The sequence below is a fragment of the Emydura macquarii genome, unplaced genomic scaffold, assembly GCF_026122565.2.
Source record: "Emydura macquarii macquarii isolate MOO-44397 ecotype Brisbane River unplaced genomic scaffold, CSIRO-AGI_Emac_v2 contig_201, whole genome shotgun sequence".
Taxonomy (NCBI): domain Eukaryota; kingdom Metazoa; phylum Chordata; order Testudines; family Chelidae; genus Emydura; species Emydura macquarii.
The window spans coordinates 644,969-671,037 of NW_027130338.1; the positions used below are offsets into that span (position 1 = coordinate 644,969).

Sequence of the window (26,069 nt, forward strand, 5' to 3'; positions counted from 1 at the left end):
TGCGAGACCTGCGTGAGTTAGCGCTTGGCGTCCCAGCACAGACACCGCGACGCATGCTGCCTGCCCGCGCTGCGGCTGGCGGTGGTCCCGGAACACCTGGCCGGCCCGGCTCGAGGCTGGCTCGGGGGCGGGGCTCGGGCTCGCGCTGCGATCGGGCTCGAGGCCGCAAGCGGCCGTTTCACCGCCAGAACCTGACAGTTCCCGGCTCCAACCGCCGCAGCCTGCGGCCGACCCGCACCATGATGGGACCCGTCCTGACGCTGCTCCTGGCTCGCCTCCTCCCCGCGCTGGGTGAGACCCCCAACGCTGCCCCTCCCCCCCCGTCGGTGCCCCCCTCCCCGGGACAGCCCCCCCTCCGTCACTGCCCCCCCTACCTAGGAGAGCCCCCTTCTCCCCCCAGGAAGACCCCTCTTGTCAGTGCCCCCTAGTGTGAGTGGATAACAAGTATGAACAGTGGGGACGGGTGGGGGTAATAGGCACCTATATAAGACAGCCTGAATATCAGGACGGTTCCTATACAATTGGAACACCCGGTCACCCTACTGCCTCCCTCCCCCCCAGGAAAGAGCCTTCCTTGTCACTGCCCCCAGCAGCTCCTCTCTCCGGGGAGACATGCTCACCAGTGAGAGACCCCTCTATGCTGCCACTGCCTCCCCATCCCATTACTGCCCCCTGGGAGAGATCCCCCCATAACTCACTGCTCTCTAGAGAGACTCCCCACGTCATTGCCCCCTGCCAGGAAGACACCCTCATCACTGACCCCTTGGGAGAGACGCTCCTATGCTTCTGACACTTCCCTCACTGCCTCCCATGTCACTGCTCCTCCCCCTCCGAGGAGAGAGGCTCCCTGCCATGCCAGTGCTCGCCTATTCCTGGGGAAAGAGACCTCCCCTATGTCATTGCCCTGTCCTTCCAGGGAGAGATCCCCCATTTCATTATATGGTTTTCAGACAACTGCCCCCCTTCCCTTCTCCAGAGATAGATGTACCCCATGTCATTCCGTGTGGGTGGATGGGGCGAGAGCTCTCCTGCTGTCACTGGCCCCCTGGATTCCTGGAGACAGACATCTCCATGTCACTTCATCCCTCCAGAGACATCAACTCTGTCTCCATGTCACTGGGAGAGGCCTGATGGAGAGCCAGGCCTGCGGGGTAAATTAAACAGGGAGTTGAGTCCTGTGAGTATCAGGACCCTGGCAGATTTTGCTCTCTCACCCAGCGTTCACCATTGTGTGTGTCAGGAAAGATCTTTTGTGTTGCATATCTCCAAGCACTGTAGAGCAACAGGCTCTGGGGGAGGTGGTGATGTAGAACTGGGGATAGCGAGGTGGCATGATAGGCCAAGGGCCTGCAGAAAGGTGGAGAGAGCTAGAAATCAGGTCATTGATAAAGCAGTTTCACATTGGTACACACACATTCAAGGATGGGAGGAAAGACATTTAGCTCTGTTTCTAGGCTAAAGTGAAGAGGAAAGTTTTAAGCTTACATTTGAAGAAGAAACTTGATTGGCTCAGAGGAAGAATGTGCACGGTAAAGAGGCAGGACAAACAAAAGAGCCTAAAACCTTCCCTCAGTTTGGTGAATGAAGGGAACAGAAAGAAAGCCAAGATTAGGGGAGTAGTGTGCATTTATAGAGGGAATGAGGTGGATATGGAAACAGTGCAGATTGAGAGTCAGTCAAGCATGCTAAACACCAGGAGGACAGTTTTATATTGAATTCGGAAATGGAGAGGAAGCTACAGTTGGTGATTGAAATGGAAGGCTGGATAGGAAGGAATAGCTGGGAAGTTAGTGAAGGGTGATGTATGATAGGGATGATGATAAATATAGCTAGTGAAGATTTTTTCTTCTCTAGGTTCTCAACGAACATTTCTGCAAATCATGGTTCCATGGTCAATACCATCAAATCAAAATGGAAATCTGGTACCACTGCTTATAATTCAGACATTTAATTATTAAAAAATTGTGAACTAGAATATAATAATTTTGCTTAGCTGAAGGTACAACGGGAAATTCTTCCATGCCACACTCTTGTGGCTTTTATAATTTCTGTGTACTATCATGAAATACAGTACAGTCAACCATCTTGACATACTGAGCTAGATGTGGCAAAGTGATTCAGCATTTAAACTTTTAGACTTAAAGGGGAGCTGCAAAGCTCTTGAAACATTTTTTAAAAAGTTTAAGAGTCCAAAATCTTAGTGATATGGACTTGAAATTTACTGCCAGTTTTAGTCTTGTCAAATGCAAGGTAATGCCCAATGAAGGAATAATTTAAACTATTGGCATGTATTGCAGTGTTTTAAATTGATGTAATGTCTGAAGAGAAAGACCCCTCCATCGTTCATTGTAAACACCTCACTGAAATCATTTATTTATAGTGCAGCACCAGTCAAAAAAGCAAATAAAATGTATATAAATAATGGGATAGAAATAATACTGAAAACATTATGCCATTACACAGATTGATAGCACACTCTCACCTGGAATGTTCTGCTCATTTCTAGACACCGTTTCATTGAAAAATGTTACAGAAATAGAAGAGGTCTAGAGTTGGGCAACAAAACAATTTGATGTAAGGGAAAATTTCTGTCTGAGGAGAGATTAGGAGAGTTCATTTGAGAAAGAAAATGAACAAGCGGGGACATGATGACAATATTCAAAATAAGAGCAAGAACAATTAAATCGTCAATGGAAATGAATGGCAACATATTTGTGACTGCTAAAAGGAAATACTTTTTTACACCACCCATAAGTAATGTGTGGAACTCCGTGCCACAACATATCAAGGACAAGAGCTTAGTAGAGTTCAAAAAAAGGATTAGACGTTTATATATTATATTAGACTATAATTAGTATAGCCACACTTTTATTGAATAACAATTTTTTATAAGGGATATAAACCCTCCTTATTCAGGCTAGAATCCTAACACTAACAAAAGGGGGTTAGGAATACATTTACTTTATGAGCAGATTATTCCATAATGGTCCATTATACTTCTTGCATCTGCCTTTTGACATATTTGGTACTGGCTATTGTGGAAATAGATAATAGACCAGACTACAACTGGTTGAACCATTATGACAATTCCTATGTAAATAATCTGCACATAATGTTACTTGTCATTTAAAGTCTAATAATTTTATTGATGATTGTATTTAATTATTTAAAAATATGATAGCTGTACATCATGATATTATGAATCTTGGTACGTTTGTGCTCACCTACACAGTCGTCATAATTATTCGGCTCCCATGAAAATAACTCTCAATACTGTATCACTTTATATAGAAATTATATTGCCCCATAAAATATTCCTGCAAATTATGTGGTGTGCCCTGATATTTGACTTTGTCCTCTGTGGTAATTGGAACAGAATTTCACATTGTTTATTGATTGTAACTATATATTTTGAATTGTTAATTGTTTTATCTTTTAATATTTTCTCCTCCTCCTTAGCTGTGGTTGCTAATAGACCAGGATCTTTTGAAAGGAACATATGATTCCACTTACAGAAATAAAAGATTATATCACTCTGTATGGCACAAAGCTTTGGGAGGGTACCACACAATGTGTTTTGGTAGCTGTCAAGAGGAGCCAACCCTGGTCTGGCATATTTTAATCTCAATTTGCCCATTTCCCTTTAAGAAACACTTGCAGTGTACTTCATCGAGAATTTTAATTTATAATCATGTTTAGTAGATGCAGAATTATTGAGCTATTTAAAATACTGTGTTAGTAAATCTCTTTTTCTCTGTCATTCTGGATGCTTTAGGACCAGTTGACCTATGTTATTACAATAGAAGGGATGCCATATACCCTTCACCTGAAGCAACAGTAAGTGATTGACTTTGTTCCTCACCCTTTGTCTGGGTATCTGTGTGATCTGTTATAATAAATGTTTCTAATAAACCCTGTCAGGTGTTGGTTGACTTGTTTTTAACTTCCCCTTGTTTTCCATCTTTGATTATTATTTTTTGTCTGTAAGAATCCAGACTTACACTTTTCTATCTTGTTGCTTTAGCCTGTTATTCTTAGGGCTTGTCTTCACTTACCTCAGAGATTTGACGGCAGTCGACTGGAGTTACACAAGCTACACAAAAAACTTGCGTAACTCCATCGACTTCTCTGCTTCTGTTCTGCATGCCATCTTCACTGCATTGTGCCGACAGGAGCTGTGTTCCAGTTGATGCAGCGCTATGCCACTTGAGAAGGTGATCTTAATATGTCGATTTCTGGATCAACTGAGCGGGTCTTCACTGACCGCTCACTCGATCCGGAAAAGTTGATCTGATGTCGGCGAATTTGCTGCTGTCAGTGAAGACATAGCCTTAGTATTATGTACCAACAATAGATCAATCTAAGATCCTTCAGGAGGACGTACTCTCACGGATCCATGTATTATTCAGTTTCAAGACTTTAGCAGAAGGTTGAGAAGCTGACTGGCAAACAGCAAAAGAACTTGGAATCCTCAGAAGGGTTTGTAACTATGTACCTTGAAGGCTGATCATTACTGTCAGCACATCTAACTCAGCAATTTTCCAGTCTGAAACAAACCATAAAATATTAAATTATGACTCAGGAAACTGAACTAAAGGGTGAAAAAAATCATTGCAGCATGATGAAATAAGTGTGAGTGTTCTTTACATTTTCAGGAATGTAAAATATTTTGGAATTTGAACTTTTTTCTTTTCTTTTTTAAAAATAGAGTATTTTTACCCAGTAATTTCAGGGTGTATACTTACAGCCAAGAGGGGTCTGTTCATTCTGATTTCCCTCATATTAAGGTAAGATTTATGTACTTATTTGTCTTGCAGGTTTAGCTTTTTCAAAATAGAATTGCTGTTAGAAAGACTCTGGGGATTTACTTATATTTTTAAGTATTAAAATGACTCTCCTGTTGGAATGTACTTTTCTTATTTATTGCTGACATTTCACTGGTCCTGGCATGAACTTCTTCACTGAAAGATACAAATATCCATTAAAATTACTAAGAGTAAAAATGACTATTTTCAAATTTAGAACTGTATTATATTAACAGCCTTATCAAGAAAGCATCTGTGGTTAAAGGCACCATAACAGAGTTTTAGGATGGGATTTTCTAAAGCTGTTAGTGTTGACCTAACTTTGCTCCCATTAAAGTTAGTTGGAGTGGAGTTATGTCAAAGCTGTATGTTTTTGAAACTCATAAAATTAACCCCATAATTGTGATGATTTCAATTGTATGTAAAATAAAAAAAAAAATAGAAGTAAAATAAATATGGGTTTCATACAATCCTGAGCATTTCATTGTAGATAATATTAGCTAATTGTTCATAAACTGTTCTCCCCAGATCTCCAAAGCAGGATTCAATCTGGAGTTAATGGGAATGGCAGATACTAGTTTCAGAAGAGTGATACACCCAAAGCTTTTCTCTTAATATTATCAACAGTCTAACAGCACCTTCTCAAAGTACATGAACATAGTCTTGGAGTATTGGAGAGGAAGGATAGTCCAATGATTAGGGCACTAGCCTAGGACTTGGCAGATCCAGTTTCAAGTCCTGCCTCACCACAGACTTTGTGTGGTCTCGCACAGGTTACTTAGCCTCTCTGTGCCTCAGTTCTCCACCTGTAAAATGAAGATAAAAGAACTTCCTTACCTCACATGAGTGTTGTGAAGATAAATCCATCGAGGTGCTCAGATACCTTACCTAGAATAAATAGTAATCTCCAAAGAGTGCAATTCTGTTAGAAGGTTTACAAAAACAGAGAAAAGTGGTCCATTTGGAGTTTTCCAGTTCACTCATTTCTACTCATGTATAACGACTGCGGTCCCCTTCTCTCCATATATTTTGAATCCTTCTATTGGGAGCATGTCCTTTAAAATTAGTGACAACACCACCTAAATAATTATGGATGTGCTCTGGCTCAGCATTTCAATTCTGAAATGATTTCCAGCTCTTGGGTGGTGAACTCCCCTTACTGATAAGTAAGCCATTAATTTTTCTTTAATTATATTTTCTAGCGTGATTGTTTCTACAAAGGATATATTGCTGGTTTTCCGGATTCAGTTGTGACACTCAGCACCTGTTCTGGACTTAGGTAATGGCATCATCTTTATTTAAATACAGAAATTAAATAATTCAGAAGTTTTTTTGCACTTACAGTATCTATTGCCTTTCAGACCGACTATGGTTTCATTCATTTGTTTATAGCTTCACATAATTTTGAATTTTTCAGAGGGATTTTGCAGTTAAAGAATGTCAGCTATGGAATTGAACCTTTAGACTCTATACCTGGATTTCAACACCTAGTTTATCAAACCTGGAATGAAAATTTAGAGAATCGGCTTTTTGTAGAAAATGATTCTGTTATATGGAGTGAAGGGATGACACGAAAGCTGGATACAGGAATAAAAGTGAGTGCTGGTTGGTTTGTTTGCTTTGATGAGAAAATGTTTAATATATTAGTATCTGCTCTATTTTAAAATTACTATACTAAGTATTCTGAGCCAATTTTTTTTCTCAGTTACACTTGTACATCCTCACTGAAGTTTGTGGGATTGCGTGGGTGTTACTGAGGGCAAAATTTGTCCCTTTGTATTTAATCTGAAAGATAGGGCAAAGCCACTACACTGTGGTAATTTTGTCTGATACTTAGACACTGGGCAGCTCAGCTGTGGTAAGAACAATCGTTGACCTCTTCTGAGCAGATGTTGTGATAACACACTTTACCTCTCTGGGCCCTGGGTTGAGGAACAAGGCTGCTACATGGCAAGTAGAAGCATTACTTTACTAGGAAAGAATGTAGCAGGCAAGCAGTGATTCTTGGATGCATGTGGGAATGTGATCCAGTGCATTGAGCTGTTTGAGAGAGCATGATGTCCTATGTTACCATAGATATAATAGTAATAAAGAGGTCATTCCCAGGTAGATGGGGAGGGCTTTAGGCGCACAAGCCCAATAACAACAGTGGGGACAGTATAGCTGAGGCCTCACATATTGGGCTCAGAGTTACACCCCAAAATCTCCATGGATCCTCACTCTAATATTCAGCACCAGACAGCTCTGGGCACCTGAAAAGTAGTTGTTCAATATTTAAATTGAGTCTAATTTACACACATAGTACCTATGTAGACTGTCTCCCTTTGCTATTTTTGGATCTCTGCCTCCCACTTTCACTACTGAACATCAATGCCACTACACAACTGGCTACGTTAGGAGAAAGGTTTTTAGCCATGTCCTCTACAGAGACCAATATAGCTTTGGCACATCAGACTTTACGTGCTGATCCAATAGGTCAAATTGGTAACTAAGGTGAGAAATTAAGTGGTGCTGCTGTCAGTGACTTGACAGTTCAGTGTGCATGGCAGGACACTTAACTATCCCACCAGAGAATTGTGGCAGCATTCAAAGCACAAAGTAGGGCCTAGGCCAGCTGGGATGTGTGGATTCCGTACAGATGTTTAGTGTTTAAGGCCTTGACCTCACATAGTTTTTCCATTGGGCAGGGGAGACCAGTTCAAATAATCTTTGACTCAACAAATTTGGCACCAAAATGTTAAGATTTTTCACTTTTCTAGAATCTGGAATGTGATGGAGCTTAGCTGGTGTGAACCAGCTCTACATGTTGCTTCCACAGCTTTGGTTCAGAGGTTTTGCTAATAGTGAAGAGTGAATGTTGTTATCAAAGGGATTCTCAACTGTGAAAGCACTTATTAATTAAATTTTTTCATTATTATTCTCCTTTTAAAAATTCCTGGTAACTAAATGAAGTCCAATTTTCTTGGTGATTTTAGAATCTTATAGATTTCTTAATTTGTGACTTCTCAGAAATCTAGGGCTATTTCCATAGATCAATTTAATTGTTTCTGAATTGCACTAATTAAGCATGGACACTAGCAGTATCTTGTTTTGTGACTTCTGCTCTCTGTGTTTTTTTCACACTGCTAGTAATGAGCACAAGAGGTATAATGTAGAAGTAATTCCTTAATATACTCTTTTCCTTAAGTCAAAACAAAGTTCCATGAGGTACTCCAGATATCTGGAAATGCATGTGATTTTGGACAAGGCTCTGGTAAGTCTAAACTAATTAATCATTTATATTTTCTTATAGTTTTCTTTTAATTTTTATTGCAAAAGCTGATTCCAGCTCTAGAAACTTCTCCTGTGTCTTTACAGCATATAGTAGCACCATGCACACTTTACAAAATTTAGAAGTGGCTTCTCCCTTACCCCCAATGATGTCTTAACCCTTTTGATTAATCCTATGGCAGATTAAAAAACTGATGCATATTTATGACTGTCTAGGGTTAATATCCCAAGGTTGACCCCTTGAGGTGAGAGCAGGCACCTTACTTAATTCCTACATTGTTCTCTGGCAGCTCCAGCCCCATGTTCTGATTCTGGGGTATGGGTGCAGACTTCCAGCTGTGCCTTTTATTGAGTCCACCCCCTTTCAGAGGACATAAAACAATCCAAACAAAAGGAAAATACTTCCCTGCCCCACTTCCTTGTGCAAGGGAGAGGAAAGCAGTCGCTCACGCTCTGCAGGCAGTCTCAGTTCCCACTCCTCAGTGTGAGTAAAGGTCGGGACTTAATCCTGGAGGGATTTCAACAAAGAAAGTCAGTCCAATCTGTCTCCTTTCTTAGAGGGCTTAGGTAGATGGCATTTGCAAGCTATTGGTCAGTTAGTATCGTAGGGCCTCCAGTCTGGGAGCTGGAGCTAGAGCCAGGGCCTGCTTGCTTCTAAGTGTACTGCAACTGCTCTGAGTTCCTCTCTTTTAAGGGCTTGTCTCCAGGCTTGACAAGCCTTACAGGTGCAGAAGGATTGTGACCACAGGAGTTCCTTAACTCTTGCCTGGCTGCTGGCCGGGGGCTGTGTGTGTCATCTGCCCTACCACAATGCCACAATATTTTTATCCCCAGCAACAAACATTTAATGTAGCCCTCATCAATCTATCAGAATTCTTGAGTGAGTCAGAAAGCATGTGATCATGGGTGATCTAGTTGTTATAGTGTACTCGGACTTTCAGAAAGCCTTTGACAAGGTCCCTCACAAAAGGCTCTTAAACAAAATAGGCTGTCATGGGATAAGAGGGAGGGTCCTCTGATGGATCAGTAATTGGTTAAAAGATAGGAAACAGTGGGTAGGAATGAATGGTCAGTTTTCACAGTGGAGAGAGGTAAACAGTGTGGTCCCCCAAGAATCTGTGCTGGTAACAGTGCTGTTCAGCATAGTCATAAATGATCTGGAAAAGGGGGTAAACCACGAGGTGGCAAAGTTTGCAGATGATACAAAATTATTAAAGCTAGTTAAGTCCAAAGCTGACTGTGAAGACTTGCAAATGAATCTCACAAAACTAGGGTGCTGGGCAGCAAAATGGCAGAAGAAATTCAATGTTGATAAATACAAAGTAATGCACATTAGAAGACATCATCCTAACTACACATACAAAATGATGGCATCTAACTATGTTAGCTGTTACCACTGAAGAAAGAGATCTTGGAGTCATTGTTGATAGTTTTCTGATAATGTCTGTTCGATGTGCAGCAGCAGACAAAAAAGCTAACAGAATGTTAGGAACCATAGAAAAGGGATAGAAAATATCATAATGCCACCATATAAATCCATGGTACGCCCACATCTTGAATATTGTGTGCAGTTCTGGTCACCCTGTCTCAAAAAAGATATATTAGAATTGGAAAAAGTACAGAGAAAGGCAACAAAGATTATTAGGGGTATGGAACAGTTTCCATATGAGGAGAAAGTGAGAACGGCCATACTGGGTCAGACTAATGGTCCATCTGGCCCAGTATCCTGTCAGCAACCATACACCCTGCAAGAAGGCCAATCCAGGAACCTATCCCTGCAACAAACCCCATTGCCAGCTCTGCCCACACATCGACTCTAGTGACAGCATCACTGGTCCTAACCACATCAATCACACCATGAGGGGCTCATTCACCTGCACATCTACTAATGTTATATATGCCATCATGTGCCAGGAATGCCCCTCTGCCATGTACATTGGCCAAACTGGACTGTCACTATGCAAAAGGATAAATTGACGCAAATCAGACATAAAAAATAACATCCATAACCTGTCAGAGAACACTTCAATCTCCCAGGACGTTCTGTCACTGACTTGAAAGTTGCTATTCTATTACAAAAAAAACTTCAAAAACCGATTTCAAAGAGAAACTGCTGAGCTTGAAATCATCTGCAAACTTGACACAATCAAACTGGGTCTGAACAGGGACTTGGAATAGTTATCTCATTACAAGAAGTAATTGCCTCTGATCACGCATTCTCACCTCCTACTCAATGGTTGTGATTAGGCCTCAAGTATTCTACTGAATGGACCTTGCTTTCATCCTCCTCCCCCCATTGTTGTTACTTCCCTTACATATGTGTATATATGCCTATTTGCTTTCTATTCCTCACATCTGATGAAGTGGGTTACAGCCCACAAAAGCTTATACCTGCAGAAAATAAATTTGTTAGTCTTTAAAGTGCTACAGAACTCTCGTTGTCTTCTGACAGTGGCCAATGCCAGATGCTTCAGAGGGAATGAACAAAACAGGTAGTCATCAAGTGATCCATCCTGTCAGCCATTCCCAGCCTCTGGCAAACAGCAATACCCACCTATCCTGGCTAATAGCCATTGATAGACCTATCCTCAATTAAGGAGGCTAGACTGGGACTCTTCAGCTTGGAAAAGAGACTACTGAGGGGAGATATGTTAGCGGTCTATAAAATCATGACTGGTGTGGAGAAAATAAATAAGGAAGTGTTATTTACCCCTTCACATAACAGAAGAACCAGGTGTCACCCAATAAAATTAATAGGAAGCCTGTTTAAAACAAACATTTGGAAGTACTTCACACAATGCAATAAATCTAGGGAATTCATTGTGAGGGGATGTTGTGCGGGCCAAAAGTATAACCGGTTCAATAAAGAATTAGATACATTCCTGGAGAATAGATCCATCAGTAGCATTAGCCAAAGTGGTCAGTGATGCAACCCCTTGCTCTGGGTGTTCCTAAATCTCTAACTGCCAGAAGTGGGGACTGGAAAATGGGGGAAGGATCACTTGATAAATTGCCCTGATCTGTTCATTTCCTCTGAAGCATCTGGCACTGCCCACTGTCAAATTACAGAATACTGGGCTAGATGGACCATTGGTCTGACTCAGTATGGTCATTCTTATGTTCTTATAATGGCTGCTATGTCCATTCCATCAAATGATCTAGGAGAAGGTAGGCTATATTATGACATGAAGGAAGAAAGACAGCTGAAGTCTCTCTGAGGCGTGGGTGATAATATTTTAAGGAAGGGACCACAATCTGGAAATGGCACAAATAGAAAGAACTCATTTGGACACTACATCAGTTCCTCAGAGAAATGTTATGTTCAAAGAAATGTTGCACTGCTGTGATGTATTGTTGTAATCTAAAAAGTTGTGTTATTTTTCAGTATGACTATATGGGTTCAGACAAGGTTGTTGTAACAGAGAAAATAGTCCAGCTTATTGGCTTTGTCAATAGTGTAAGTTACTGCCTTTTTCTGTTCAATATTCATATGGGAAATGTGGATGTTTTGATTTATTTTGCTGGTAGATGTAGTCTAGCAGTTGGGGGGGAGGGGGCTGGGATCAGGACTCCTGGGTTCTATTCTTGATTCTGCCACTGACCTGCTGTGTGACTTTGCTATGTCGCCTCACATTTCTATGTCCTTTTCTTCTGTCAATTGGATTCTGTCAATACTTAACTGTTCTACATCACAGGAGTTATGTCAGATTTGGATGAAAGATGCAGTAGGAGCAGAAAATATTATAACCACATGAAGTCCAGATACTTTATAGATATTATTCTCTGTTGGTGATTATTTAAGATCAGTTTTCACCCTCAGGATAGTCAGTCTGCAGCAGTTGGATTAAAAACCATTTTATCTACCTCATCACCAGGGTTAGATCATTTATCTCTGAGTGACATCAGTCACCTCCGGTGCTTTTAGCCATCTGAAAATAAAGGGACTTGCAGTGTTCCCCCTTTAGAACTTTTTTATTGTAACTCTACTCTGACCACCAAAACAGTGGGCACTTGTTATTGTTGTTATGACATCTGTGAATCTTTTTCTGTCTTAAATTTCCTCAGGTTATCTTTGATTGTGTTTACAGTATTGGTAGAATGATGATCCTCAATCTTGGCACCAGGATCCCCCAAATGTGCAATTTTCCAAACTTGGCTTTTAACTTGGGTTAGCAGTGCAGTTGAAAGTATATAGGCTGACTTGGGGTTGAACTCAGGCTTCTAACCTGAGTTAAAAGCTGAGTTGCTGTGTTTGCACAGATATTTTAACCTGAGTTAGTTAATCTGAGTTAAGAATGCACCTGGGGTTTTTTGCCATGTAGATGTAAGATTAGTTATTTTAAAATAACTTGGTCATAAAAATAACTTTATGCAGCATTGTTGTAACCTTGTTGGTCCCGGGATATTAGAGGGACATGGTGGGTGAGGTAATATCCTTTACTGAACCAACTCCTGGTGGTGAGCAAGACAAGCTTTTGAGCTCTCACAGAGCTCTGTGTAAGCTCATCTCTCTTACCAGCAGAAGTTGGTCCCATAAATGATATCACCTTACCCACCATGTCTCTAATAGAAAGAACTGACAGTTATGATGCACTAACTGAGAATTTATTTTGATTGATTGGGTTGAAAAGGACTGATATGGGCTAAGATGTTGGATCTTAGGATCTTTAACATAGCTTACAACTTTTTATTATGGGGACATCTGTGACTCTACACTGTGTGACAATCCAACCTATGCTTTGCAACATTGGTCCTTTATGATCATTGCTGATAGATCTTACAATACTACAGTACATATAATGTAATTGAACTTTTATTTCCTCTGTTACATTTTCAGATGTTTACTCCTCTTAATATGACAATCGTACTGTCTTCATTAGAGTTCTGGGCAGATAGTAACAAAATTCCTACAACAGGGGAAGCTGATGAGTTATTACGAAGGTTTTTACAGTGGAAAAATATCCATCTTATTCTACGGCCACATGACATAGCGTATTTATTTGTGTAAGAAGAACATAACTTTATTATTAAAGAAGATGCACTAGAAATCTTTTAGACTGTCATTGCTTTTAGAAAGAATATATTTATGATCAAGAGTCTATTTTTGTGCTTTAGTTACAGAGACCAACCAAATTATGTAGGGGCATCTTTTGCAGGAAAGCTGTGTCTGAGAAACTATTCTGGAGGGGTTGCTCTGGTATGATATAATAGAATCTGCTTATGTGTACAATTAACATACTGTATCAGTTACTTACAGTTCTGACCTTTGCTTGTATGGGCAAGTCTTGCACCCACCTCTACAACTAAGAAGAATCCCCTGGCAACAGAATCAGTGCAGCTCTGCTGTGCACAGGAAGGCAGAATTTAGCAGAGCCATGCAGAAGTTAAACACCATTAGAAGAGGAGCCCTGTTCCACATACTGTGGAGTAACATGCAGGGGATGATGACATAGGAATGGGGCCACAGGATCTCCTGGTCTGGGAGTCTGCTGGTCATCTGCTCTGGGCAGGGGCTTCTAAATGGCATCACAGATTATTTGAGCCATTGCCACTCCACAGCATTAGATGAACAGATTCTTGTCCCTGCACTTCTGTTCTCCACTCATCCTGTCTACTTAGACTAGGCACTGCACAGATGATTCAGCCTCCAGTCCAGTGAATAAGTACATTAATGAGTGTCTGAATTCAGGATTACACATGTTCTTTGTAACTTCCTTCTAGTCCTTGAAGGGGACAGAGCAGTTGCCTGACAATGCAGTATGCATTCCATTCATATGCTTTGTCTAATACAAATATATTTGTGTATTTTAGACAGGGCAGGAGACAGAAAGATTTAGATTTTTATTACAGTTTGTTTCCACAATTGAATGAACTTTTAGTGCTTTCTTTTTTATTATGTTAGTATCAAAGAACAATAACACTGGAGACATTTTCAGTCATCATTGCACAGCTGCTGGGGGTTAGTCTGGGCATAGCATATGGTGATTCTAGGGACTGTCAGTGTTCAAGATCCACCTGCATAATGCACACCAAAGCAATGTAAGTGTTTTTTAATTATTATGTATTTATTTACCTCACATAGCATTGTATTATTTATTATATTTAGAACCATTTTTAATATGCATATAAGTTTTATCATTCTAAATAATGCCTCATTAGGATGTACGTGGACTTTTGTACCTATATATCAGTGAGTGAGTGAGAGAGAGGACTGTGATCTATGGATGGATATCTGTATAGCTACAGATCACAGTCCTACTCTTCAGTGGTATGTTTGCATATAACCAGCTATACCAACACAAATGTCATCAGCTGGCAATGTCTGCAGAGGAGCCAAGAGACTGACTGACTTTCTCATCCCAGAGATGGTCCCACAAGGTTTAAAGCAGATTAGTGACATAGTGCAGAAAAGTTTGCACTGTTGCTGCTTGTCATGTGCATAAACAGAGTAATTTAGTCTTGGGCTGCCTGTCAATCAGGTACTTGCCATGAGCACTACGTTGACTTAAAAATCTAAAATAAATAAATAGTACTTTCAGAGACCAGCAGTTACAGGACATATTTCTCTTTTCATTCAGAAAGTACAAAATCTCTCTCCCACCCTCATCTTTTAAGCCCTGTTTCTTTGTCTAAGCATTTGCTGGTAACAGTATGACTGACTGTTAATTTCTATGTTCCCACTGAGCTACAATCTTGAAATTAAATACATTAATTCATTTTGGGCCACTGAATACAGGAAAAATCCTAACGTGGACCTTCAGAAATTATCAATCTTTATTATCAAATTTCACATGTTCAGTCACTCTTAGTTTAAAGCAAGTTTTAAGCTTACCAGTTTATGCCATATACAGGTATTTACTTACTATGAGCCCAATAATGCAAACTCTTATACATGTAAGTAATTTTACTCACATTATTACTTCCATTAAGTAACATTACTCAAGGACCTAAATGTTTGTAATATTAGTATATATTATAATCTGTCATTAAAATATAATGTAATGAGTTCCATCTTCTTGTGAGATGCTATTTTGTCAGAGATGAAAAGAGGAGGGAAAGGGGGGATAATTGTACCATCCCCATAAGCTTAGGGCTCCCACAAAATGTGTATCACTGGAGTGTATGGAACTGGAGTGAAAGGGGAGCGGGAGCCCCAGCAAACATGATATGCTGGGGCTCCAAATTTCTCTCGGTGGGCTTGTATGTTGTGATATACTAAATTCAGTATAAACTGCTGATAACAGGAAAGAAAAAAACTGATATTTATTTCATAGATCTCCAAATAGTTATCAATCTTAACAATTTACAGAAATTATATTTATTCCTTCATTGAGGCAGATATGCTGAGTATGAGGCCTCCAGTTTGAAGAAATTATGGTAATTTGAGGTTGCCAGTTCAGTTTAATTTATTTTAGCCAAGAAGAATGTTGAAGGAGGCAAGTGAATTAAGTTGCCAAGTTAATTGCCACATTCACCCACAAGGCAGATAATTGTCATATATAAAAAAACATATCCTTAGTTTTGAAACCAAAGTCATTTTTGCTTTATTGGAGCATTTCAGTGGCATGAAAGAATATATGTTTTAGAAAGCACGGAGAATATTTTAACAGTGACATTGTACTTTATGTTTTAGACATTCCAGTGGTACAAAGGCCTTTAGCAGCTGCAGTATAGGAGACTTTCAGAGTTTCATTGCAAATGGAGAAGGAGAATGCCTTTTGAACAGACCGTATTTGAATGCATCCTATAGGGCTCCTGTCTGTGGCAACAAAATAGTGGAGGAGGGAGAGGACTGTGACTGTGGCACAAAAAAGGTTAGGAAATAAATCCCTGAAATTTAATATGATTAAATAATTCACAGTTCCACATCTTGAGACTGAAGAGAACATTAAAAAAAAAAAAAAAAGAAACCTTTTGAGTCCAAGAGGTGCTCGCAAGACCTCTCAAAGAAGGGCCAGCTGGAGCCCATTAGAAAAACCATTCAACATTTGAATGCTACAGAAGTGTTTGTTCTCAACCTCATAGTCAGGGTTGTTTTCTGAAATGGGCTTTAAAATAGGACATAAATGTCTGTTTTTCTCTACATGTAGATAGATGTTTAGTGTGAAATTTCCCTTTGAATTTCAAATGTAGCTTTATTTGATTTCTTTTAGTAAATTTATAATAGGAAGCATTTGAAATTGGACTGTCGTTGAAATTTGTCTATAGCATTCTGACTTTCTAGTTGTCGATTGATACCTTAAAAATCAATAGATAAACTTGAAGAAAACTCCTGCAACAGGTAGTTCAAAAAATAACATCGTGTTAACAGTTATTTGCTTTAACTGACAGTTTATTCACAAAAAGGTAGCTGACAGATAAAACCTCCATCAGAAACTACACTTTTATGCCATATTTTATCCCATAACACAGTATGTTATATGTGCAGCTCCTGATGGATAAAAGCTTTTTTGGCAACTATACGGTTCCGTGGCACAACTCCAGGAACCCTCCCACAAGCATACCCCTCTTCACTCAGCTGTCTCCTCTCTGAAATGTTAAGGCAAATGTCAATCTCAATGTTATCTACAAGGTACTGTGCACTCTAGGTCCAGTCCAGGGAAGCACTTAAGCATGTGCTTAACTTTAAACATATAAAAAAGTCAATGAGACTACTCATGTAATTGAAGTTAAACACTTGCTTAAGTACTTCGCTGGCTCAGATCACGGAGCTCAGCACCTTGCAGGATCAAGCCCCATAAAAGCTGTAGGAAATGAACATACAAAAAAATTTCATTGTGAAAACAGTTAAGAATGCTACATTCCTGCTTTCCATTGTGCCCTCACCAATCTACTCCCTCCTAACAAAACATTCGTCCATCCCAAGCACACACCCTCATACTACCACAACTAGTATACACCAGAGACCATCTACCACAATGTTATCTGCCCCTTCTAAGGATGACAGCCTTCCACTACCTACAATATTAATCTGCTCCTCCGAACACAAAAATATACATTACACATTCACAACTAATAGCATTGGGATGGGGAAATTTGGTAAAAGGATGTGCACAAAAGAAGAGGTTGAGGTGGCAGAGTTAAGGATGTGGTCCATGATCTGTGGTTTATGGCACATACATCTGTGGTGTATGTGGTAAAGATTAAAATATGTGTCTGTGGGTAGAAGAGTAGAGGATATGCGCTGTAAGGTGACTTGACTTTTAATTGCCTTGCTTTTGTGGTTTTGTGTTAGGTATATTATGTGTGTGTAGCATCCTAACTGTTTTTATGTACTAATAGTATTTGGTTTGATATGGGTAGGTCAGCAAATGTTCTCCAGTACTAAAATTTTAAAACTGTGCACTAACTTACTGCTTATTTTAGAGAGAGGAGCCTCTGAAGTTAAGGTTGAAGCTACTACACCATTCTATTGTAAGCCCCTCCTAACTTCACCAAAACTAAACGAATTTAGCTGGACTTGCTCAGTAAACTGGATGCAAGCAAACAATATGTGTTTTAATATTGCCGGATTTAAACATATACATCAAGGAAAAAAGAATGTAAGCCATATTTATAGTATGGGAAACTCTGTCCTGAGAAGCAGTGACTCTGAAAATGATTTGGGGGCCTGTTGGATAATTAGCTGAACATGAACTCCCAGTGCAATGCTGTGGCCGAAAGGGCTAATGCAAAAATACTTGAATGCATAAATAGGAATCTCGAGTAGGAGTTGAGAGTTTATTTTACCTTTGTATTTGGCACTGGTATGACCACTATTGGAATACTGTATCCAGTTATGGTGTCCATAACTCAAGAAGGATGTAGATAATTGGAGAGGTTTCAGAGAAGAGCCAAGAGAATGATTAAAGGATTAGAAAACCTGCCTTATAATGATAGTCTCAAGGAGCTCCATCTATTTAGTTTAACAAAGAGAAGGTTAAGGGGTTATTTGATCTCAGCCTATAAAGTACCCACATGGATAATAAATATTTAATAATGGGCTTTTCAAGCTGGCAGATAAGGGTCTGGATCCAATGGCTGTAAGTTGGAGCCAGATAAATTCAGATTGGAAATAAGGCATGTATTTTGAACAATTAGGATAATTAACCATTCGAATAATTTACCAAAAGTGGTGGTGGATTCTCTTATCGCTGACCATTTTAAAATCAAGATTGGATGTTTTTCTAAAAGGTTTGCTCTAGTTCAAACAGGAAATATTTTGGCAATTTCTGTAGCCTATGTTATGCAGGAAGCGTTGTAATAATTGGGCCTACAAATTCAAACTTACCTTGATTGCAAACTCAATTGTGAGAAGTGAAAGTTCATAAAATGTAATAATACACTATAACAACACATATTGTTGGAAAAATGATAAAATGGAGACAGAATGACTAAATTAATGCAGACAAAAAAGGCTATTGAAGGACTGCCAAGATCATGTCTGATAAACAAGAGACATGTGAGACTGGAAAGTAATGAACAAAAGTTGGAGTGTCAGACATTAGGCCTAATTGGTGGGCAGAATAAAGAGAAGATCACTCCCTTTTGGGGTCCCTCAAAGAAGAGACTTCAGTTGGAGAATCAAGCTATTTGACAACTAATGCTGGCTGGCAGATGGGAGAACTGGAAGGCACAAGCTTCACCATTAGAGGTGCTGCCCCCGCCTTTTCCTGGGACCCCAGACTCTACTGTAACACTGTTGGGCCTTCACTGTCCTGATTCTGAGTGATGATCTCTCTGGTCCAGCCTCATCAGAGGGACCCAGATGACATCACCAGCTTCGGCTAAATCACAGTCACCATTTGGGATATGAGACTTTGTTTCTCCCCAGCCCCTTGTGTGTCCTTTTTTCCAACCACCTTTTCCCCCTCCCCTCCCAATTCCCCTGGCTTCTTGTATAATAAGAGTCTGGTTTAGCTGCCCAAGAATGTTTATTTTGCAATACTGATGAAAGCTGTGACGAAAGAGACAATGAAAAGCAATGCCCTAAATAGCCAGACACTGGTGCAAGTTTGCCAGGCATTGGAGTGGCTAATAAGACCATGTGCTGTGTCTGTGTTGCTTCAATAGTGAGGTTGCAAGTAAGAGTCAACTGCAAAGACAGACACTGCATGTTCTTTCTTTGCTGTTTTTTTCCTCTCCTCTTTTGTGAGCATTTGTCTTGTTTAACAACAGCTTCAGACCATTTTAATTAATTTTTTTGTCTTTACCCCAACAAGTACAATTACTGACAGCACATATGGAATGCCTCTAGCCACTCCAAGTCTGCCTGTAAGAGGCTCCAGGTTTCTGACCTATATAGCAATACAAGTAGTCCATAGATTTGATAAATCCTGAACTTTGTCTGGGCACAATGACATTTTTGCATCCATAAGTGAGATGTGGATTTCATATAGAAGGTGGCAAGATCTATTTGTTAAAGAACGTCTGCTTTGCTACGACCGTTTGAACTCTGCTTGCAGTCAAGATTGATGAACTCATCACCACTTTCCATGTTGCATGCTGTTCAGTGCAGGGATTAAAATATCCCTATGGCCTCAGTGCAGACATTAAAATGTCCACATCAACAGCATGCAACTACTGGTACTTCCAGAGGCCTTCTGCCAAAGCTTAGTTACCTCAGACAACTAGGTCTTTGGCATTATTCAGTAAGCAACAAGCTGAGGCTTTGGAAACTTCCTCCAAACTGCCGTCTTTAGAATGGCTTTTGAAATGCCCTCCGTCAGAAAGGGACTTTTAATTAATTTCTTTCCTTGGAAAAAAGGAGATTTCAGTTTCCAGGGCCACCAAACTGGTATCTTTTGCCAAGACTAAAATGTGGTATATTATATTCTATAATCTATAATGTTCCTATTGTTTGTTTTCAGGAATGTAGATGGAATAGCTGTTGCCAACACACCTGTAAATTTAGACGAGACATCAAATGTGTCAGTGGAGATTGTTGTTGGGCATGTAGGGTAAGCTATAAATTCTGAGTAATCCGAACCTAACACATTTTCTAACTATAACCCACATATCTAACAAACATGCTTAACTTCAAGTATGTGAATAATACAGCTCATTACTTAGAAGTATTTAGGATTGAGGCAATTATGCATACTATAATTTATTGCTTGTTAATGTATAGGAAGAACCAGAGAGCAAGTAATATATACTGTTGACATATCAAACTACCTAAAATATTGTCAAAATGATATTGATCATTCAAGGCAATATTGTAAATGAGACTTGACTAAAGCAATTGTATAAACACATACATACTACTGTGTCCGAGCAGCACCAATAAGACGCACGTGCCATAGGATTTAAGCAGAAGCCAATGACTCAAATGACCAAAAAGGGATCTGGTCTTTATTTTGTTCCATGGGATCAGCTTTTTGTTTTTCAAGTCATCAAAGCAAAAACTTGTTTTTTAAAACAAAAAGCTGGAAGGTTTAGCTTTCCTATATTTAAAAAAAAGTGTTTCTAGGTTTTTGGTTTTTCTGTTATGTTGAAAAATCAGTGTAAATATTAAGTATTTTGATTTAGATAAATTCTGTAATTAGAGATGACTGGAAAAATGTCAATGAAACCATTTTCTGTCAGAGAATGCAATTCTGTCAAAATCTTAATGCTTTGATTTTGCCTAAATTTAAAGAGAAAATAAGGGGAAAGAATTCTGACAATATAACTTCAATTCTTTGTCTTCAATTTTTTTACTTGATATTCTATAATATTAAAATTAAAAATGGTGAAATCAAAATGAAACATTTAGATCAACTTCAAATGATCCCCACCCCTGCAATTTTCTTTCAGAGAGAATTTTGAAATGTAGGAGTGTTGTTCCTAATTAGAAGACAGGTATCACAATCTGGAAATCCTTTGCAAATTTCCATCCTCCACACGGCTCTAGTTATAACTGTTCTATATATTATGCACAGACCCTCTATTTCTGCTTCTTTCTACTAGTTCGTGCGAAATGGTACATTATGTAGAAGCACTAGTGAAGACGAGTGTGATCTAATAGAGTACTGCAATGGTTCCTCAGCACACTGCACACCTGACTTCTGGGTCATGGATGGGCACCCATGCAACCATAATACAGCCTATTGTTACAAAGGAGTGTGCCGTACTGCTGATAAACAGTGTAAAAAACTCTTTGGTAAAGGTAAAGGTGACAGTTATTCTTTTCAAAATCTAATTCTAGTGAATGTTATCAGGTTTTCACCTGTGGTTCTCAAAGTACCTTATGAAGGTGGATAACTATTATTTGTCATAGATGGCATAACTAAGCACAGATACTTGAGACAGTTTGTGGAGACACTGTAGTCTGCTGGATAAGACTTGGGTCTGTGGCATTAAAGATTGGGTTTTGTTCACAGCTCAGCAATAAACTTCCTAGGTAACTTTGAGTATTTCCCTTAATCTCCTTATGCCGCAGTAACCGCATGGGTAAAATATGGATAATTATATTATATATTTTTGGTGGTGCTGTGAAGCCTCCCGACATAAAATACATTTATGTAATGCACAGATTTATTAAGAGCAGTCAGTGTAAAAAGTGGGATTAGAACTCATGACTACCTGAGTCCCAGCAGCCTGCATAGTCCCCTAAATCCAGAAGATGTTTTGGTTGGGGGGAGTGGAGAGGAGATAATGACATGGTATTTTGGTGGGAAGAGTTTTTGTTTTTTTTAACCATATTTTGGGCTTGCTAAAATCATCTGTGAAGTTGCTTTGGCTGATTTGGCACAATTAGAAGGCCTGTGTAATTCACTGTGAAGCTAATTTCGCTTCAGAAACGTGCTGTGCATGCTCCAGGTTAGCCTGTAGATTAGAATTTAGCAACATTTCCTTCTATGCATGTGACTGAACAGGATTTCTAATGGCCAGAACTCTGTTATCTTATACCCACGTTTTCTGAAGATTAGAAAAATGCACACGGCACATTAAGGCTATTATGGAAAGTGTTTTGCAACCATAACACTAGCAGTTGCAGTAACCATTATGATATTAGTAAGTCTAATGAGATGGTCTGCTGGATCTTTGCCATCCTTGTCCAGGCTGGTCTGGTTCAGAAAATGCTGCCAACCTGCAGCTACAAGGCCCCCTACTCCATCAGGGACAGGTTATTTACTCCTGATGTATGGAAAAAGAGCTGCTTCATGCTGACTGTGGTGATACTCTGATTTCCTGGAGGGCTCCAATTGTTATCTCCTTGGCCCTAACTAGAACACATCACAGGTTCCACATGTGGACCTCCATATCTTCTGTTTACTAGTAAAGCTCCATTCCTATTTCCTTAACTCCAGAAACACCTACACAAGTTCTAGACACATTTCCAATAGCTGTCAACCACTCTCACTACTACATATGACACACATACCTTCTTATGTGGCTGCTATGGTAGAGCACTGGACTAGCTTTAGAGGTTTTGCTGATCTAGGTATATAGCCAAACAGATACCTCTACCAGTCAATAGTCAACCAAATAAACAATTACTGGACATTTTCTACCACTCATTTTTGCTGCTCCAGGCAACTGCCTTTTCTGCCTGTAGTTTAGAGTCAGCCTTTACAGAGCATTTTGGACTAGTGGAAAGGAGAAGGTTGCACACTTGTTCTAGGAGGCCATAACTGAATAGCTGTGAAGGAAGCCCGAGTTTGGCTTGAACCCACCTTGCGTCTACAACCTGCTAAGTAGACTGCACAATGCACCTGCAGGCATTGCAGAGAACAATTCTGCACTGGCATGTAATAGATGTTCTAACAAAGCATTTCCCACCTGACTGCTATAAGTCTGTGACAATTCTAATCAATGTTATGTATTTGCAGCTTCAAAAAGTGGCTCTCTCGCTTGTTATGAAGAAATTAATAGTCAAAAGGATAGGATGGGACACTGCGGCTCCACTCGGGCGGGTTACCAGACTTGCGCATGGAAGTATGTTTTGAGAAATAGAAATGTCTTCCTATAGGAGGAGTAGTACAAGATGGAGCATGACGTCTTGGCTGATTGTGTAGAAAGTAACTTGGATTTTAAAAATTTTTAGCTAGTTTGTTTCTGAGCTCTGCTGTTGCTTCCGTACACCAGAGTTCAAAAACAAAGTGGTTAAAAAATAAAAGTAAGTTTACTGTGTTAGTGTTTGGTAATGGTCTTTAAATTGCCTACTTTCCTTTGGCATATTGGTACTGGACTGTGACATGCTGGAATGCGGGTATATTTCATTTGACAAATTAGGTAGCAGTGAAATTACTGGATGATATTACTATAATCAGAGAAATCCTGATACAAGTATCTTGATCAAAATGTTCTCTACTGACTTCTTACCCAACCAGCATACCATCATATGGAGCTGTCCAGAATAATTAGGCAGGGTGGAGGAATTTGCCTGCAGCTTGATTGCCTGTTGACATTCCACCACTACTGCCCAGAAAGAGCATGCAGTAACCTGCTTTCCCACTGGCAGAATACCAGTATGCTGATTTAGGCTTCTTGGCCCAGCTCCTCAAAGGTATTTAGGTACCTAATGGCCATTGTTTTCAGTGCCTACATACCTTTGAGGATCTGTATCGGCTTCTACACTGAGAGACATTATTGAATTGAAAACCATGAAATCTTTTAAGTATATGTAAGCAGCTGCTGGCCTATTTCCCCAGCTCAGGAAGAACTCACTGCCATGCCCAAGTCTCTTTTGGGACACATCCTTATTCTTCAACAGAAAACTCAGGCAAAGTGTCAAAACAAAACAGTTTCTCTGCCCACCATGGGCTACAGCTCCCAGAGGCTCTTTCCCCACTTGGTTCTCTCAATACTGAAAGGAGGACTCAACACTCACTTCAATCCCAACTGCTTCAGGATCTACTGTAGGAGCCTCTCTCCCACCTGCAGCTCCTCTTCAACTGAGTCATGTGCTGGTTTTATAATCACTTGCTCCCTTCCAGCAGGGTCTGATAATTGAACAGGGTTAGCCAGCCCCAGGCTCCTTGGCCCTTAATGGGGCAGGCAATCCTGTTGCACGGTATACTTCTGTTTCATCACTCTCCCTGACCTAATCTGTCTGTCCACAGGGTGTATACCTAGGTATACCTAGAATCTCATCTGACAAAGGCTAAGCAGATGGAGAACTAAGATGACTGCTTATTATGCAAAATGTCCTTGTTTTGCTGTTAGCTCCTCCTCCCTGTTTGCGTCAGCAGAAATCGAGATTGTGATTCCTTTAGGGCAGATATTATCTTTTAAACTTGTTTGTACAATAGGTTTCTGATTCCCAAATACAAAATAGTAAATAATAACAATCCCATTGATTATCACCCCACCATGGTTGAGAAATTCCTGTTTTGTCTAGATTTTCTTCACTTGCCAGCCATTTCCGTTCACCTATTTTTGTCTTTAAGATAAATGATTTGGTATACAAACATTTGTAGTCTATATACTTTAAACTTTACATTTCCTCTTGCCCTACAGAAATTAAAATTGAAGAGAAACCCATTAATTTAAAATTGGAATGTTTTTATTATTAAGTACTTTTAAAATCTGCTTCTGAATTAATTTTGATGGGATCTGAGGGGTGCAATTTATTTTAATGTAAAAATTATATACCCAATATCTAATACTGTGGGCAAATAAAATAAACAAACAAATTAATCAGACAACTGGCTGCATTAAAAAAAAAATCATAAATTGACCATTAACTCAATACCATGATAAAAGGCAAGGAAGTGAAAAACGTCATTTCTAACCCATGACCCAAAGAGGCCTTGCAAATGTAACCATTTTATTGAAGATGGAAGCCTGAGTAGATTGATGGACTTTGCAGCATGCCCTGAAGACTAGCAAACTCAGGCTTCAGTGGACCAGCACAGGAAACAAATTCCAGAGTGGTGGTCCCTCTACTAAGAACAGCTTGGTCCAATCCAATGATACATAAATTGAGACTTCTGGCACCAAAATGACAGCTGGTATTGTGTGGGAAGAAGTGTTCTCTCAGGTGTCCCCCTGGTTCTGCCACAGTAATGGGATGTTTTGGGAAGGTGCTTCACGTGGAGGAGGAGTCTAGACACTAATTTTTTAAAAACTATTTTTACTGTTCTTGGAATAATTCACAAGTGCAACAGTCTGTTTGTCTGTGTTTTATATATATCATAGCAGTACTTCTTTAAGTAATACATGGAGAACGCAAATTTAATAATGGGCTCTTCAGTCTAGCACACAAAGGTGTAACATGGTCCAATGGCTGGACGTTGAAACTAGATGAATTCTGATTGGAAATATGGCACACATTTTTAACAGTAAGGATAATTAATCATTGGAACAACTTACCAAGGCTTGAGGTTGATTCTCCATCACTGGTGACTTTTAATAAAGATTAGATGTATTTCTAAAAGCTATACTCTAGATCAGGGGTGGCCAACCCGCGGCTCGCAAGCCGCATGCAGCTCTTTACGCCAACAAATGCAGGCTAGGGAGAAGAGGGGGAGTGAAATTGATGAACTGCCTGAGGGCAAGGTAACTGTGGCTCTTTGTCTCTCACTGGTTGGCTACCCCTGCTCTAGATCAAGCAGGAGTTAGTTAGGGGAAGCCCTATGGCCTGTATTATACAGGAGGGCAAACTAGATGATCACAGTGGTCCCATCTGGCTTTATAATCTATGAATCTCCTGGATGTGATAAAATGGTACATATTTTCCCCAAGGTAATTCCCAAGTGCACCCTAACACTTGTTACTTATATACTGCAGTTTTGTTCATGTAGTTGTAACTTTCCTATATTGCGTGATGTAGAGCTCTAAATATTCAGTACTGATGTAAGGGGTATGTTTCGAACCAGATGCCCAAAAATGGAGGCACCCAAATCAGGGGTCACTTTTGAAAATGTGGATGTGGATATCTTTATAGTTAGCTTGGCTAAGCACTCAGTAAGGCAGAACATTCATGTCTAAGGGCCAAATTAAGTCCTGGAGTAAATGGAGCCCACATGAACGAGGTCTGAATTAGGCACTACTGATATTTGAAGAGCGTAAATTCCAAAGAAACAT

At 39.8% G+C, this 26,069-nt stretch overlaps 1 protein-coding gene across 1 annotated transcript in view; it reads left to right on the forward strand.

Annotated features, from left to right (window-relative positions):
• Positions 1-242: 242 nt before the first annotated feature.
• The window catches only part of LOC137150998 (disintegrin and metalloproteinase domain-containing protein 32-like), a 34,360-nt gene continuing 8,533 nt past the window's right edge, over positions 243-26,069 (forward strand). Inside the window, exons 1-15 of the mRNA XM_067545158.1 lie at positions 243-291; positions 1,855-1,922; positions 3,776-3,837; positions 4,709-4,787; positions 6,008-6,084; positions 6,223-6,400; positions 7,993-8,058; positions 11,461-11,532; positions 12,913-13,079; positions 13,191-13,272; positions 13,978-14,114; positions 15,709-15,889; positions 19,925-20,014; positions 21,006-21,204; positions 22,871-22,976. Of these exons, the coding sequence (XP_067401259.1) occupies positions 243-291; positions 1,855-1,922; positions 3,776-3,837; positions 4,709-4,787; positions 6,008-6,084; positions 6,223-6,400; positions 7,993-8,058; positions 11,461-11,532; positions 12,913-13,079; positions 13,191-13,272; positions 13,978-14,114; positions 15,709-15,889; positions 19,925-20,014; positions 21,006-21,204; positions 22,871-22,976 (1,613 nt within the window). The remainder of the gene's footprint in view (positions 292-1,854; positions 1,923-3,775; positions 3,838-4,708; positions 4,788-6,007; positions 6,085-6,222; positions 6,401-7,992; positions 8,059-11,460; positions 11,533-12,912; positions 13,080-13,190; positions 13,273-13,977; positions 14,115-15,708; positions 15,890-19,924; positions 20,015-21,005; positions 21,205-22,870; positions 22,977-26,069) is intronic.